Below are 18,097 nucleotides of genomic sequence, written 5' to 3'. Positions count from 1 at the left end.
GGGAGACTCTTTTGCTATGAAGGCATGAGCTATTCTCGTCATGCAGTCGGATCTGACTCACAGGGACCCTGTGTACAAAAGAACGAAACACGGCCAGGTCCTGCCACACCCTCACGATTGTTCTTATGCCTGAGCCCATGCGGAAGCCACGGTCTCAGTCCATCTTGTTAAGCATTGTCCTCTTTCTTTCTTGCTGACACTCTGCTTTACCAAGCACGATGTCTTTTTCAAGGGACTGGTCCTGATAACATTTCCAAAGTTCATGAGACAAAGTCTTGACATTCTTGCTTCCAAAGAACATTCTGGCTGGACTCCTATATCCAGACAGATTTTGCTCTTTTCTTTTGGCCTTCTACAGTACTTTCTTCACCAGCCCTATCATTCAAATGCATGGACTCCTCTCCTTAGTCAAGGTCCGACTTTCACATGTATGTGAGGCGATTGTGAATACCATGGCTTGGGTTAAAGCACCTCAAAGCAACGTCTTTGGTTTTCAACATTTAACGAGTGTGGCAGATGTACCCAGTGCAAGGCATGAGCTAGTAGAGGCTGAAAATACATAGAGCTACACAAGACGTTTAAAGAAATGATTGCACAGACTGGAGGGTTGGAACAGCTCAGGAGGGGCAGTGGCATGTTTGCAGATTACCCAGTTTCAGGGATTGGGGTATTTTTCTAATCACTCGACTCCAATTCACTGGAATATCTGCTTCATTCTTCCCATCACCCAGCCCACGTCAGCACCACATATTTATATCTCTTTTCCTAAAGATCGTATCAATGATATTTTATAAAGATCAAATCTCATGTTGTGTGGTTCCCTTTGACACTATTCCCAGCTGAGGGCTATAAGGCCACAATTCCAATGAAGGCAACATTATCCCTTCATGGGATGGTGAATTCAATGCCATTCATGCCAGGAAGAGAAGGACTTTCAGGCAGATGTCAAAGCCGGCCACGTGGTGAGTGATCTTTCCTCCTCTGAGGAGCATGGCTCTGTGTGATGCCTTGGTATGTGCTGTTGGCCATGAGGACCTAAGAAAGCTTCCACCACCTAGCAGTGAGTTGGTATGGCTGCATAGGGTAGGTTCCCATGGCTGTTACTGTTAGCGACTCAACGCAAGGCTTACTTAACTGTCCTGGTTAGATCACTGCTGTGCTGCAGAGGACGAATGGAAGAGCCCTCTGGTCCTGCCAGTAAGCAGCGGTAACCAGAGCAGTACTTAGCACCCTTGCAGGGGATTCCCTCAGATGGAATGCACCCCCCTCCTACCACCCACCATTGCCAACCTTGGAAGAATTAGATTTATTGTTTATCCTTTGTCACTACTAAGGAAAGCTTGTTGCTACCATGATCTTTGCTTGGATTCTGCTCTGCTGCTTGTTGCTTGTTTCGACAGGAGCAGTCCTTGAAATCGATGCCTTCCTGCCCTCCTACAGTAGAGATGTTGCCTTTAAGGGATGTCAGCTATGCCTCCCTGTAATTTCCGCTCATAGATCTTTTGCATCTGAACGCATAGAAAAGAAGTAGGACTCTTCTTTCATGGCAGCCTTTTAAGTGTTTCAATGAAACTGTTTTGTTCCCTCAAGTAGCACGGATGGCACAATAGTTAAGTGCTAGACTGCCAACCACTTGCTGCTGGACTCTAGAAAAGACCTTGGGACCTGCTGCCATAAGGATTAAACCCACTTCCTTGAGTAGATTCCAACTCATAGCAACCCTTTCAGACAGCTCCTCTGTCTGTTCCACTAACTGCCCCTACTCTTCTACTAACTACTGTTCTACTAACTGCTCCAGTGCTACTAACTGCTCCCTAGTTTCTGAGGCTAAAATAGTTCTTCCAAAGAGTGAGTTTGAACTGTCAACCTTGCAGTTAGCCACCCAACTTTTAGTCTGCTATACCAGTGTGCTGTACTGTCATAGAGATCACGGGCTAGGAAATCGCATGCAGCAGTTCGATTTTGACATGTAGGGTCAATAGTGGCTCAGTGTCACACAAGAACAGCCTTACGGTCCACACCTTATCCTTCTATCTTCTAGGCAAACAATCGTAGTCCTTCAACTACTTTTCATAGATGGAAGAATTTAAGAGTCCCTGGTGTTTCATGCTGTTATTGCTGTTGAGCGGTGCTGTCAAGTCAGTTCTGACTCACAGCGACCTTGTGTCCAATAGAATGAAGCACTGCCTAGCCCCGTGCCTCCTCAAAATCGCTGTAATATATGAGCCCCTTGTTGTGACTAATGTATCAGTCACCTTCTTGGTGGTCTTCTTCTTTGCTCTCTCCACTTTACCAGCTATTATATCTTTTTCCAGGGAAAATGGTTTTAGGGTGTTTTGATCTTGGGTTTGTTTTTTTTGGGGGGGGGCCTTCTATCCATAGGTTTTCAGTGACCAGTCCCTTGGAAGTGGACCGTCTGCTCTTTCTTTATAGTCTGCTCTTAGTCTGGAAGCTCCTCTGAAACTGGTTCATCTTGGGAGAGCCTACTAGAATTTAAAATACCAGTGGCATGGCTTCCTGCAAACCAGCACAAATCACAGCAACACACCAACCACGGCAGTCTATTAAAGGTTGGTTCACAACCCCCTAAAACGGTGGCACAAAGAAATCGGGGTAGCAATCATCTACTTGGCTCTTACTATGTGCGAGATGGTGCAGAACTGGGCAGCGTTTCACTCTGCTGTACTTCAGGTTTCTAGGAGCCAATGGCACCTAACACAGCCATACATGCCAGATCGCTCGCTCTCTCTCTCTCTCTCTCTCTCTCTCTCACACACACACACACACACAGCTGTTGAGTGATTTTCATCTTGCCGTGGTAACTTAGTTACTTATGGTTTGTTTATTTATTAGGTTGGAAACATGCTATTTACTTTTTATTAACTATGACTTGGGTCTAAAGGGCAACTTCACAAGAAGATAATGTCAAAGAGCTGTCTAGTAGGAAGGTTAAACAATTACACAGGAGCACTTTATTAATATTTTCTTTCTCATAAACAGCTTATCACTCAGAAAGTATTCTGTTTTTCTTGTCCACACCTGCTGCTTGCTCATCACTGGACAGAATGTTTGGTCTCTCATTGAGTAATCCAATCAAATTTTATTTAATAACCTCAGGGTAAAAGTCATTGGCTCAAACATAATACTACTTTTATAAATGTAGGAGAAGTGAATAAAACAATCCAAACTTCATAATTCATTTTCTCCTATTTAAATCTAATTTTTCCATCTCAATTGAACACTATAGAGATGAGGAATACATAGAAGTACATATAATGATATGCATGTATATATGTTATACATATGTGTGTGTATCTAGGTGCCCTCAAGTCCAAGTCCAAGTCAGAGCAACCCCACGTGACAGAAAAGAACTGCCCAGGAGGCTTTCTAGTGTCCAATATTTATGAGAGCCAGGTGCCAGGTCTTTCTCTTGCAAAGGGGCTTGGTGGGTGGATTTGAACGGCTAGAATGTCTATTAGCACTTAACCATCTGTACCATCAGGGCTTCTTACATATAAACATATATCATAAACCAAAATCCAACCCACAGTCCTGGAGTTGATTCTGACTCATGGGGACCCTACCCTGAAGCTATACATCTTTAGCAGAGCAGACAGCCCCAGTCTTGGAAAGGCGGGTGGGTTTGAATCACCAGCCTTGTTCTTGGAAGTCCACTATCTAGCTCAGAGCACCACCAGAGATCCGTCTTGTTGTTGTTGTTGTTAGGCTCCAAGGAGTCAGCTCTGCCCCATAGCAATCCTATGCACATGGAAGGAAGCATTGTCCCTGCAGGTGCCAGCCTCACCCTTGTTCCTGTGTGAGCTCATTGAGGCAGCCGCTGTGGCCATTCATCTTGTCGAGGGTCTCCCTCTTTTTCACTGCCCCTCCACTTTACTGAGCAGGATGTTCTGCTCCAGGGACTGGCCTCTCCTTACAGTCGGTCCCAAGTTCTCGCTGTTCTTGCTTCCAAGGAGTGTTCTGCTGTACTTGTTCCACGGACAGTGATTTGTCAGTGATTTGGGCAGTCCGTGGTGCTTTCAATATTCTTCCTCCACGCCATCGTTCAAATGCATGGACTCTTCATTGGTCTTCTTTATTCAGTGTCCAATTTTCGTGCACATATGAGGTGATTGAAAATCCACTCGAGCTTGGGTCAGGCGCACCTTGCTTCTCAACATTACATCCTTGCTCTTCAACATTTTAAAATGGTCTTACGTAGCAGATTTACTCAATGCAATTTGTTTGATCGCTTGACTGCTGCTTCCATGACCATTGGTTGTGGATGCGAGCAAGATGAAACCCTTTGGCAACGTCAACCTTTTCTCCATTGATCATGAGGTTTCCTATTGGTCCAACGGCAAGGATGTTGGTCTTCTTTCCATTGAGAATAATCCATACAGAAAGCTACAATCCTTGATCTTCATCAGCAAGTGCTTCAGGTCCTCTTCACTTTCAGCAACCATGGTTGTATCGTCTGCATATCACAATTCGTTGATAAGGCTGCCTTTGATCCTGATTCCACATTCTCCTTCATATTATCCAGCCTCTCTGAGTATTTTCTCAGCCTGCAGATTGAGTAAGCATGGTGAGAGGGTACAACCTTGAGGCACACCTTTTTTGAATTTAAGCCATGTGATATTCGCTGGTTCTGTTCATACAGCTGCCTCTTGATCTGTCATGTATCAGCTCCCCACACACGTGAGCACAATTACATGCTTTGGAATTCCCTTTCTTCTAGGCTGATTTTGATCTTCACAATTGAGTGCCTTGGCATAGCCAATAAAACCCAACAAAGATCTGTCTGGTCTTCTCTGCTTTCAGCCAAGATCCACCTGCCATCAGCAATGTCCCTTGTTCCATATCTTCTTCTGAATCCATGCTCACAGCTCACTGTCAATGCCCTGCTGCAACCATGGTTGGATTATCTTCTTTTTAAAAAATCATTTTATTACGGGCTAATCCAACTCTGATCACACTCCATCCATACATCAATTGTGTAAAGCACATTTGTACATTCATTGCCCTCATCATTCTCAACACATTTGCTCTCCACTTAAGCCCCTGGCATCAGCTCATTTTCCCCTCCCTCCCCGCACACCCCTCCCTCATGAACCCTTGATAACTTATAAATTATTATTTTGTCATATCTTACACTTTCCAACGTCTCCCTTCACTCACTCTCTGTTGTCCATCCCCCAGGGAGGAGGTTACATGTAGATCCTTGTAATCGGTTCCCCCTTTCCATCCCGCCCTCCCGGTATCGCCACTTTCACCACTGGTCCTGAAAGGATCATCCGCCCTGGATTCCCTGTGTTTCCAGTTCCTATCTGTATCAGTGTACATCCTCTGGTCTAGAGGTAGAATTGTACCTCTTGTAAGGTAGAATTGGGATCATGATAGTGGGGGGGGGCACCCAAGGAGAACCCCAAGTCCAGTTCAAACTCATACTGGTAGGTGATGGTGGTACTGGAAAAATGACATTTGTGAAATGCCACCTGACTGGTGAATTTGAGAAGAAGTATGTAGCTACCTCAGGCGTTGAGGTCCATCCCCTTGTGGTCCATACTAACAGAGGACCTATTGAATTCAACGTGTGGGATGCAGCTGGTCAAGAAAAATGTGGAGGACTGAGAGATGGCTATTATATTCAAGCCCAGTGTGCCATTATAAAGTTCGATGTAGCCTCAAGGGTTACTTACAAGAATGTGCCTATCTGGCATAGGGATCTGGCTCGAGTATGTGAGAACATACCCATCGTGCTTTGTGGCAACAAAGTGGACACTAAGGACAGGAAAGTTAAGGCAAAATCCACTGTCTTCCACCAAAAGAGGAACCTTCAGTACGATGACATTTCTGCCAAAAGTAACTGCCACTTTGACAAGCCCTTCCTTTGGCTTGCTAGAAAACTCACTGGAGATCCTGACTTGGAGTTTGTTGCCAGGCCTGCTCCTGCCCCCCAGAGGTTGTTAGGGACCCAGCTTTGGCAGCACAATGTGAGCATGATTTAGAGGCTGTGCAGACAACCGCTCTCCCGGATGAACATGCTGACCTGTGAAAGGATGAAGCTGGAGCCCAGCATCAGTAGCCTGGTTTTATAGGCAACTGTCCTGTGATGTCCTGTGATGTCAGTGGCGCAGCCTCTTTGCCACTCTTACTATAGGGCTCAGCAGAATGTGCTCATCTTTGGGATGCTGAAGGAGATGAATGGGCTTCGGAGTGAGTGTGGCAGTTAAAACCTTTTTTTTTTTTTGGACCTACATATCCAGCTGTTTGAGAATGCGTTTTTCTTTCTTGAAATTCAAATAGAAGACTGCTACAGTCACATCATAATATTCAGTGGTGGTGACGTTTTGTTTGTTACCTGTCATTCCCATTCCTTTTTGTTAGAATAAAGTTGTATTTCAAATTTAAAAAAAAGAAAATATAATGATGACAAAGACAGTGTCTTCAGCTATAAGAAATATTATCCTCCTGAATAGAGGAGAAATAGGTACACTTAATAAAACTGGTTCAACCACTGTAGTTCTTCCTACAAAAGTTGGAAATAGAAATGGTATGGTTATTCCTACAAAAGTTGGAAATAGAAACATCATATGATCCAGCAATCCCACTACTTGGTATATATCTTTGAGAAATAAGAGCCTCAACACATAAATGCACACCATGTGCATCACACCCCCAAAAGAGATGGAGACATTTAAATGCCCATCAGTGGAAGAATGGATAAACACACTATGGTACAGACACACAATGAAATACAGCAAGACATTAAAGAATAACAATGAATCTACAAAACATCACATAACATGGACGAACTTGGAGAAAATTGTGGTGAATGAAATAAGTCAATCATAAAAGGGCAACTATTGTATAAGACTGCTATTATGAAAATGCAAGAAGAGGCTTTCACAAAAGAAAGAAAGAGAAATTGGCCTCGTTAGTGAAGCAAATTATGCTATAATTAAAGTACTGAAGATTTCTGAGAAGACAGCAATTCATTCAAAGCAGACTTGATGGAAGGTCTGAAACCAGAGCTGGCCTCCTGGGCTCAGAGAGTTCTATAGTTAGAGTTTCATACTCTACAGTCATGGTCTTGACATTATTTTTCTTTCAACTGTTTTATTGGCATATAATTCACATATCATACAATTTAATAATTCAATCATATTAAGAGGAGTTGTATAATTATCACCACACTCAGTTTTAGAGCATTTTCTTCATTCTTGTACTCATGGTTACTAAACTCAATGGAATAATGATGTATGTGTTGGGAGCTTAGAGCTGCCACCCCACATTCCCAGCATGGCTCTTGGGTTTTCAGATTCCTAGCACCCTGGGACCATGGCCTTGTCCCTCTCTCCAGAGCAGTGATTAGACACAGTGAGTCTTAGGTGGGAAGCCCATGTTCTATAGCCACCCTCTATTACTAATGATCACTGACTCGGTGGTGGTGACTCAGCAAGAGCCATCTCTCACCCATCCCCCTTCAGGTACCAAGTACATCCCAGCATGCATTTCACAATCACTTTAGAGTCCCCTGTAAAGGGATAAGTGGCTAGACCCATGAGAAGGGGAGGCAGACTGCTTCATCTCTATGATCATGGCTACAGGGTCAGCGGCAGACAGGAGGAGGGGGAACTGGAAGGATGGAAGGCTGTATACATGCCCAAGAGAAGGGCAAATGACATTAAACAGCAAACAAAAGCGACCATGGCCCGTGGAGAATGAGATTGCTTTAGAAAGGAACTATTTTACATTACTGAACTTCAGCACTTATTCAACAAGTGGCCTCACACCTGCATCTTTCACTGAGCTCAGTCAGTTGTGTTGTGGCTCTGGTCTGAATTCAAATAACAAATTCAGGATGGATTTTTCTTAGCTGCATAACCTTGGGCCAATTTCGTAACCTATCAAAGCCTTCATTTCTTTCTCTGAAAGAGGAATGATAAAAAGAGCCCCTAAGACCCTCAACGAGATGCACTGACACAGTGGCTGCATCAATGGACTTGAACGTGGCGATGATTGTGAGGGTGGCACAGAACAGGGCAGTGCTTCGTTCCATTGTGCAAAGGTTCCTGTGAGTCGCAACCAATTCTATAGCACCTAACACTCAGCAATAACAGCATATTATTAAATGAGGTTGACTGAGGTGATATCTATACATGCCCTAACACTGAGAGATGTCTCCATCCTCGGCCTTGCTCCTTACGAGAGTCATGGCTGCTCAGAGAATATGCTTGTCCCACTGGACCCGCAAGATGACACGTCTCTTCTTTTTTTTGACACTTCTCTTCTTACAACCACTGTGCATCCTCTACTCTCAGCTCCAGCCACGCCTCTCCTCTTCCTTATGCACAGAGAACTGAGAGCAACATAGTTTCCCAAAAGGACTAGCATTATACCTAGCTCATATCCCAAGCCATATCAATAGCCAAACACTTACTGAGCTCTCTGTTTGCACAGTTCTGACCAAAAAACTAACCCTGGTTCTAACCAATAGGAGTTGCTGAAAAATTACAGGAAAAAAAGGAATAATTTGTCCCCCAAGGGGAACAGCCCCAGTCAAATCATGAGCAAAGGACTAAGGAGAAAGCTGAGTTAGGAAACTTGTTTGCAGCTATGTGAAGTTCAGATGTGTGACTAAAGTTCAACCAACGCTTCCCAGACTGTGCTCCAAAATGTGAATAGATGTGCTTACTAAGAAAAGGAATCCAATGTAAAAAAAAAACAAAAAACCTTCTGGAAACTAAGGCATGCTACGCTGCCCTGTTAGAATGTCTTACATTAGGCTTCCATGGGCTCTGAGAAGTCCATAATAAAGAAATCAGATTAAATGATATTAACCCAAGTTTTCCACCTTTATTTCACCACGGCATCCCTTTAATGATAAGGGATTTACCAAAGTCACAAGGAACTTGAACTATTTTCTTGAATACACTTTGACGTTGAGCTTCTTGAAGTAAAGAACTGTTTTGCTTCTTCTTTTATGCCTCTACGTCTGGGCCTTGGGGGTCTACTGGTCACACATTGGACTGTGAGTCACAAGTCAGCCATTGGAAACTGCCAGCCACTCCTCGGGAGAAAGACAGGGCATTCTGCCCCAGAAGAGTTACAGTCCTGGACACTCACAGGGGCGGTTCTCCGCTGTGAGTGGACCTCGACGCAGTGGCAGGGAGTCTGGTTGGATTGCTCTTGTCAGGTCCCTTGTTCATCAAAGGGACCCCATGTCATCAAGCAGATGACAGGGCTTCGACTGTCATCTTTACAAAGGCAGCTGGCCAGCTGTCTCTCTCTCTCACGTGGAGCCGCTCGGTAAGTTGGAACTGGTGGCTTTGGGGTGAGCAGGCAATGACTTATCTGTTTGTACCACCAGAGTCTTTCACATAGAAGATAATCAATATCGTTTTGGTGAGTGAAAGAACTAATGCTTTCGCCGACCATTGCTTCTCCAGTCTTTCTACGATGGTCATAAGCAAAGTAGGCATCATCATTTGTTGTTTTGCAAAGCACATCCTCTGATCACAAAACCCCATTGAAGTAACCAAGGCAGGTACCACCATTTTATCAATCAAGAAAATGAGGCTCACACAGATTGAGATCAATAAGATTGTGCAGCTGGTGGATGTAAGAGCCCGGATGGAAAATGATGTCTAACTACAAAATAACACAGCATCCAAAGCAAAGGATGGATAATGTACTTACCTCAAATAAGCGCAGGACTTTGGCCAGGGCACCAACTTCTTCTTTGAGAGAGAAGATTAATGACACGGCCTCATTTTGAGTGGAGTGGTCTTCAATATAGCTTGTTTCCTACAGGATTAGAGGGACGTGGTTAGAACTTAGACCATGCCTTTCACTGAGATCACCAAGAAGGAACTCCAATGATTCTATAAGAAGGACTGAAATGTTGAGAGGCAAGAAGTGACCCATGGATCATTGGCCCTCCGAGGTCAGACTTTCAATGTTAGGCAGCTTCAATTATTCACCGGTGTCACCAGTCAATCTTATTAAATTCGACACTGTTCAGTCATCATTGACCAAGTGCCTGGCACTATTAGGCCTTTTAAAACTACAAAGATGAATAAGACAAAATTTCCCCTGACCGAAACTCACAACATGGCTTAATAGTTAGATACACACACAAAACTTGAGAACTACAGAAACATCCTTTAAAGTGCTATGATCTGATTCTAAAAATAACCCAGAAAAGCGCTGAGAAACGCAGTATAGAAAGTGTTCACAATGGAAACGCACACTAGCTTCCGAACCCATGACCTGGGTCGGAATCCTCTCTCGTCTACTTACCAGCTGGGCCACTTAGGGCAATGTGCCTACCTTTTTAGTTTTCTCGTCTGTAAAAGAGTGTGAATACCCTTTTTATAAAAATAGCTGCCATGCAATTGATTCCAATGCATAGAAACCATGGGGGACGCAGTAGAACTACTCTTTTCAGTTGCCAAGGCTGCGAGTCTTATGAGAACAGGCAGCCTTGCCTTTCTGCCCCAGAGTTAGTGGTGGGTTTGAACTGCTGAATATACGGCTAGCAGTCCAACTCCTAAGCCACTAAATCACCAGGGCTCCTGCGATTAAGAATGAGACCTATCAAAACAGTCCTCCAATCTTAAAAAGAAAAAGATAAAAATGTCTTAGATAGAAACTCAAAAGAAATAATAAAAATAATTGGCATATGATTAATACACAGGAAGCCATCTTGGTCTTTGACAAAAAAAATCCAAGAAAAGCCTTAAGCACAATCCCATGTGCTCAGATGTGGATTATCTAATTTTTGAAAAAAAGAATCACACATATATAAAATTATACAAATAGCACATCATAAGGTGAATGCCTTAAACTAAAGAGAAAGGAATGTCAAGGGTCTAACACTTCCTGCACGCATGCTTCTAGACATGGGGCGAACATCTTAAAGGGTATATGAAATTCTATGTGTGCATACAAATAGCCAGGATGTGCCTCCAACTAGGAAGGAAGGATGTATCCAGAACCATTGCTCTCTTGTGATCAAGTCAATGAGATTAATAGAATGGATGCTACATCTCTCCATGAGAAGAGGCTCTGGTGAGCAGACCCTACCATGAGCATAGAATAATAAGCACCCCACGAATATTGATGACCTTTAAGACAAACTATTTTTCAATTCAGAACATTTCACTTTCTTCAGGTCCTCACAGGAAGTAGGGAGTGCAGGGTCAAGACGAAAATGATCAGCAATCGTGATGACAGAGCGCCTTAAACGAATCAGAACTGTTAAATATATTTGGATTGTGATGTCATTCTTTTTAAAAATTAAAGTCTTTTATTAGGAGACTGCTATGTCCCAGGCACTATCATAAGCATTTGATTTCATTGACATTTTCTAGCATTCCTAGGGAGTAGGTTTTATTATCTACCATCACCACTTGCATTGACGGTGTCAATAAGGCTTTGAAGGGTTAAGAAACTTTTCCAAAATTATAGTTAGACATGGAGCCAACCTCTGAAGCCAGATCATTTGACACCAGGTGTCTGTTCTTCCCATATTGAATTTAAATCACAACCTACTTCAGACCCTACCTCTCTACTGTCTTTTCTAAACCATGTGAGAGAAGCACAGATATGTCTCTGTCTTTAATTTTCTTCTGCCTACCAGAGAACTCTGATGGCTGCATTCGTGAACACTAATTGTGGATCCAAGCAAGACAAAATCCTTGACAACTTCAGCCAGCAGTCAAGAGATCCGAGGATGAGTGGCACTGGGTAAATCTGCTGCATAAGACTCTAGCACGTTGATGGGCAGGGATGTGAATTTGAGGACTAGGACCCGAGCCATGGTATTTTCAATGGCCTCATATGCATGTGAAAATTGGAAGTAGAGTCAGAGTGCTCCTTGGAAGCAAGGAGGGTGAGACTTCATTTTACATACTTTGGACATATTGTCAGGAGAGACCAGTCCCTAGAGGAAAACACCGTGTGTGGTAAAGTAAGAGGGGCAGTGAAGGAGAGGAATTCTTTTAAAGAGATGGATCAACACCATGGCTGCAACCATGCGCTCAAGTTGAGGAACAATGACTGATGAGAGTGGTGGAGGGACCTACACGTTTCCTTCTCTTGTGTCTAAGGCTTCTACGAGTAGGGACCGACTCGATGGCACCTCACAGCTACCATAGAACAGTGAGCCCTTAGTCTCTTCAAGTTTCCTGAAATAATAAACAATTCCCCTGTTTCTGGCTGATTTGGAAACATTCTCTCCTCCTCTTGGCCTCTAATGGAGGAGCCCTGGTGGTGTCGTGGTTAACACTAGGCTGCCATCCACATCGTTGGCAGTTCAAAACCACCAGCAGCTCCTTGGGAGAAAGGCCAGGCTTTCTACTTTCATAAACAGTTACAGTCTCAGAAACACACAGGACAGTCGCTATGAGTCAGTATTGAATCGATGGCAGTGAGGGAGTTGACCTCTAAGAAAAGCAACATATTCCTGATGTACCTTAATAGCTACGACCTGTGTGGAAAACTCACGCCTGAGTGCACTCGCACTTGAAATTGTCACCTCTTCCCTAAATTCTGTGCATGTACAGCCAAGTCCAATCGGATCTTCTCCAGGAATAACTTTGGAGTTGGGACACCCCCCCCCCATTGCCTCCACTCAAAACCAACTTTGGGTGGAATGCATCGATCAGTCCTAAGGGCCTTTCTTTTATGTCAGTCTTCTACTCAGAATTCTCCCGAGTCCCTCAAGGATTCTTCCATGCTCAAAGGTCCTTGGGTCTTAAGGTTCTTAGAAAACCTTCCTGCTCTTTAGTCTAGGTCAGTGGTTCTCAACCTTCCTCATGCCACGACCCTTTCATACTGGTCCTCAGGTTGTGGTGACCCCCAACCATAAAATTATTTTCATTGCTACTTCATAACTGTAATTTTGCTACTGATATGAATCATCATGTAAATAGCTGATATGCACGATATATTTTCATTGTTACAAATTGAACATAATTAAAGCATAGCGATTCATCACAAAAACAATATGTAATTATATATTGTGAAATCTTTATCTCTAATGACAAATAAATGAAATTTTGTCTTGAAGCATAGTGTAGCATGGGTAACTATCTTCACGCTGGTACTCCTATGTGGGCATATCTGCATGTGGGAGGACCCGCCTGGAGACGGATAGAGGATCAGTGTCTCCTAAGACCATCGGAAATATGTGCTTTCTGATGGTCTTAGGCGACCCCTGAGAAAGGGTCGTTCGACCCCCAAAGAGGTCATGACCCACAGGTTGGGAATGCTGGTCCAGATGTTTTCAACCACTCCTTTATCTATGCATTCTGCCCGGTTTCTGATGCCCACAAAGGAATTGATCATTGACTCTCAGAGCTAGAAATGTCCTTCTAGAATATCCTCTAACCCAGTCATCTTCTTTTACAGGTTGGCAAACAAGGGCCCAAGAGAGACCGTGACTGACCTGAGGTTGTACAGGTCGTATGTGGCAAATCAAGAACTCAAGCTCCAACATAAAGGTAATTCTACACAACTGACTTAATGTGGGAAATCAGCCTTCTAGTTCTTTCCATGTAAAGGGTTGGTTTGGGTCAAATAACCAGGTAATTGTTCAAAACGATTGTGACTATCCTACATTCTGCCCATGTCTATCTATCTCCCTTTCTCCACATGCCCCATATACTTTCTCAGTAGTGTTTCCTTTGATCTCCACTCCAAAATTCCCGAGGAAATCTCTGTTAAAATACGGGTTCCTAGAGCCTGTCCAACCCTATCAAATGAAAATCTTTGGGAGAAACATTTTCATAAGCATCTCAGATGATTCAGAACCCTGGTAAATGTTGAGAACCACTGAAAAGCATGGCCTATTTCTTTTTCAATTATACCTTTCCCCAAGTGTATCTGAAAACTCACATTTACCAGATGATGCTATTTTGCTCCTTGCTTATATTATTTATAGTCATATGGAGTCTGTCATTCAATGAGCACTCACTAAGTGCAAGGATTCATAGCTGGAATTTTTACAACTAATGACTACTTTGGTGGCACTGCCATTCTAATGGTTACATGTAATAATAGCTCCTTCTGTCCTCAGAATAACCTCATTGGTTGGGTACAGTTCTTAGTCCCCTTTGTAAACGAAGAAATAGGGTCAGCAATTACATGGCTTGCCCAAGGATATAGTTAATGAATGGCAGTGTCTGGGCTTGAATCCAGTTCCAACAATTCCAAAGCCCCTGCTCTGTCACCCACTAACAGACTCTACCAGGACAACAGCCAGTTGCCATGGAGTTCATTCCACCTCTCAGCAACATCATGTGTGACAAAGTAGAATGACACTCCATAGGGTTTTCAGCAGCTGATTCATCAGAAGTGGATTGCTGGACTTTTCCCTCAAGACACGTCTGGTGGGCTCAACCCAGCAGGGTCAGTTTCCCAGAGACTCCTTTTTTAAAGCTTGAGGGGTTTAAAACAAAAAGAAATTCATGGAAGTTGGCTGAGTGGCCTTGATCAGGTTTGGGTTGATCCAGCCACTCATGGACCTTGCGCAAATTGCTTCCGGAAAATGGAAGAAATTGGCCAAAATAAGCTATACAGTATTTGTTCTCCACAGACACTGAGAGTGTACTTACAAACACAGGTAGACCTAGGATAGGTAAAAGGGAGCGACAAAAAGCTCAAAACCTACACAGGAAAAACTCCAGCAGGGAGAAATAGCTTTCCTATGAAGCAGGAAAGAAAAAAATGTTGTGTTGTTTTTATTGTTGAGCAATGTATTTAAATACCCTGTTTCCCCCAAAAGTAAGACATCCCCCGAAAATAAGACCTACCTACAGTTTTGCCTCTCACTGAAATATAAGGCATTCCCCCGAAAACAAGGCCCCCCGAAGCTACCGTAACTCTAGACTCTGGACTGTAGCAGCAGGCATGGCCGTGCAGCTCACTGTTGGCCGCAGTGCAGCCGAGGCAGACAGGAAGTGCAAGGTCTCTTTTAATAAAACAATAAATGTGTACCATATCCTTCTTCATGGAAAAATAAGACTTCCCCTGAAAATAAGACCTAGCGCATCTTTGGGAGCAAAAATTAATATAAGACACTGTCTTATTTGGGGGAAAACAGGGTAGGAGTGTATTCTCCTTGTTGGTGTCTAGCAAATGTGGGAAAGAGCAATTTTCAAAATTAAAAGCCACTTGTTTGGGCAATTGCATTCTCAGGGCACTGATATTCAAGTGCTTTTAGAGGGGTCAGGGTAGGAGCGGGCTGGGGTAGGAGGTACATATTCCTATGTGCGATAGCACAAATACACTTCTGCTGTGTAAGACAAGACAGTCTGCCAAGGACACAGTGTACCTCACTGTATTTCAGCATGCATCTACAGGAGGCCGCAGTGGAGGAAAGAGCAAGGGCAGGTACTGGGGTCAGATCTGTCCTTGACGGTTGATCTCATCGTGCTTACTTGGGATTTCCAAGTTCCTTTCATCTTCCATCTCCTTACCTTGCTCCACTTTCCCTCACAACATGTCTCTGTACCTGAAATCACGTGTTTACTTGATTAACATCTATCTCCTCCACGAGACTGTGTGGTTTGCATGGTAGAACTCTCAGTTGTGCCTGGCACAGAGCAGGTGCTCAGTACATATTTGTTGGATGAAGGAATGAGCCACACTTCTGTAGGGCTGCTGACCATGTTCTCTGTGTGAAGCTTCTAACATAGCATGTGGCCTCAGTACACCATGGGTCCTGCCCACGGTCTGCCGTCTGTCAGAGTAGGCCATTCATCTGGATGTGGAGCTTCGAGTAGGCATAGACTATGGGGTTTCATTTTGGGCAGGATGTTAACGTTGGAAAGAATCTTAAAGGTCATTCTGTCCCTTTGCATCTCACTCCATGTCCATTTTACAGGTCAGACTTCGGTGTGGTTCCTTCTGGACACTAAATTCTACTGCCACCTCCACCCCCACCAACACCTGCCTACCATTTTCAAAGGACATCTTTCTCTCAAGATGTTCAAAAGAAAGTCAGTCCAAAATTCGGCGGTCTCTTTTGATATTGTACCTTTCAGATCAAGAGCCCCTTCCTCACCAGGCTCCCTTTCCTCGGCAGAAGTTCTCGCTAATCCTTCACAGGACCACAGACTCGGCTCATCACAGGAACCTGGGCTGTAAATCTCAACCTGAGTCCAGGAGAGTGATTCCAGGTGTCGGGTGAAGAGATCAGCCAAATTATTCTCCAAACTTCAATGCAGAGAAATGACAAGAAATCCTGAAGGACTGAATACAGCCCAGGCTTGATCATGTGTGGGATTCTCTCACCTTCCAGGTTCCAATAACTTTGTATCCCATGGGGCTAATCTGTGCTCAATTCCCCTCACATTAGTTTCATTCCCTCCTCTGGTCATCTTCCAGCTTGACTTTTTCCAAAGGTGAAAGGCGCATATAAAAACAACAACAACAACAACAACAACAACAACAACGAAGTCACCACCACTCTCCAGTCTATTCCTCTCACCGGAACCATAAAGGACAGAGTGTCGTTGCCATACACAGTCTCCAAGGCGGTAATCTTGATGGAAGCAGACTGTCACGGAGCCACTGGTGGCTGCCAACTAAGAACCTTTTGGTTAGTGGCCAAGTACTTAACCATCCCACCACCAGCGTTCTTTCAAGGAATATACAGCTTCTCACAATGTTACCATTCCACTACCTGGATGAGAGCCCTTTGTAAATACCGGAAAGATCAGATCTAGTTGAACTTCCATCCCCACTTCAAATCATTAAGAACCAGCTCCTTGGGTTTCAGACGAGGCAACAGGTAACGAAGAGAGGCAATGACTGGTCCGCAGACAGAGCTAGCTCATGGAAGCTCTAGAAGTCAAATCCCTGATTCCTAAACTCAGTGCCCTTTCCCCCTGAAAGACATACAGGACAGCTTGGAAACAGCAGTTGGGGGCTTGTCTTATCTGCTGACTTCCTGAACATTCCATCATCTTCAAATGGGTTCAGACTTCTTGGAGAGCTGATGGGATTTGAGAACATCTACATTCTGCAGGCCCTTTTGCCCTCCGGTCAAACTCCCTCCCCAGGCGGTGAGCCCCGCGATAGCTCACCTGGCCGAAGTCAGAGAGTTTCCTGCCCAAGCCTCGGTGCTCCAGGACCACTGCTGACATGCTGGCTCCCGAGTGAGGCTCCGCTTCTAGGATCAGTCACCAGGTTTGCAAACAGCACGTGGTGTTGCGCTATTTAACCTGGATTTAAGGAGGTGAAGAGAGGTTTCCAGGAGCGTTTACCTGCTGCAAATGTACCCACGCACTGGAACGCCCCCTCTGGCCGCTGGGTGAATGGCAGCTGTGTCCTCCTCTGACCACGCCCTCTGGGGTGCCCAAGGGGAGCCAGTGACTCACGGCGTGCAAGCCTGAGGTGAGCACACAGGCATCTTTTTTTCTGGCAATAGACAGGGTTGGCACTCCTGAGACTCAACTGGCGTAACCTGCAACCACCTGGTGATAATAATTATAAGTAAATTATAAGTAACCCTTCCTCCTCCTTATAGAAACAGAATCAAAATTCCATTTCTCGTTTCTTTTTTCTTGTCCTTCTGTTCACTAAGCAAGCTGTCTTTCTGAGCTTTGACTTTAAAAAGCTGTAGGTGACCTTGTGAATGCTGAGCACAGCAACTAAAGAGCCAGGAAAGCGGAGAGCAAGCTGGATGGGAAGCCAGCGACATGGCCTTGAGCTATTAACAACAGAGGATGGCCTAGTCACCTTGCTGGGTTGCTTTAAGAATGTGATACCTGAGGCAAGGCAATAAACATTTAGAACAGTTCTTGCCGCCTAAACTCTCAGTGAATGGAAGAATCAAAAACCAAACTGGTGGTGAGGACCTGTTGTGTGAGGGGAGCTGTTCTCAGGACCAGTGGCGAGAGTGGCCATACTGGGAGGGTGGAGGGGTGGAAAGTGGAACCGATTACAGGGATCTACATATAACCTCCTCCCTGGGGGATGGACAACAGAAAAGTGGGTGAAGGGAGACGTCGGACAGTGTAAGATATGACAAAAATAATAATAATTTATAAAGTATCAAGGGTTCATGAGGGAGGGGGAGTGG

At 44.3% G+C, this 18,097-nt stretch overlaps 2 protein-coding genes across 2 annotated transcripts in view; one reads left to right on the top strand and one right to left on the bottom strand.

The window, feature by feature from the left end:
- The window catches only part of PAH (phenylalanine hydroxylase), an 89,050-nt gene extending 71,785 nt beyond the window's left edge, over positions 1 to 17,265 (bottom strand). The window contains exons 1-2 of the mRNA XM_004700348.2: positions 17,100 to 17,265; positions 9,703 to 9,810 (exon numbers count right to left, since the gene is read on the bottom strand). Of these exons, the coding sequence (XP_004700405.1) occupies positions 9,703 to 9,810; positions 17,100 to 17,159 (168 nt within the window). The 5' untranslated portion in view covers positions 17,160 to 17,265. The remainder of the gene's footprint in view (positions 1 to 9,702; positions 9,811 to 17,099) is intronic.
- LOC115870135 (GTP-binding nuclear protein Ran-like) lies at positions 5,475 to 6,008 on the top strand. Its single transcript, XM_030886103.1, has one exon. It carries the CDS (start codon positions 5,475 to 5,477, stop codon positions 6,006 to 6,008), a length of 534 nt encoding a protein of 177 aa, XP_030741963.1.
- Positions 17,266 to 18,097: the final 832 nt, after the last annotated feature.

The sequence above is a fragment of the Echinops telfairi genome, unplaced genomic scaffold, assembly GCF_000313985.2.
Source record: "Echinops telfairi isolate 266 unplaced genomic scaffold, ASM31398v2 ScPeMD7_2;HRSCAF=8, whole genome shotgun sequence".
Lineage (NCBI taxonomy): Eukaryota > Metazoa > Chordata > Mammalia > Afrosoricida > Tenrecidae > Echinops > Echinops telfairi.
This window is presented reverse-complemented; position numbering and strand designations above follow the sequence as displayed.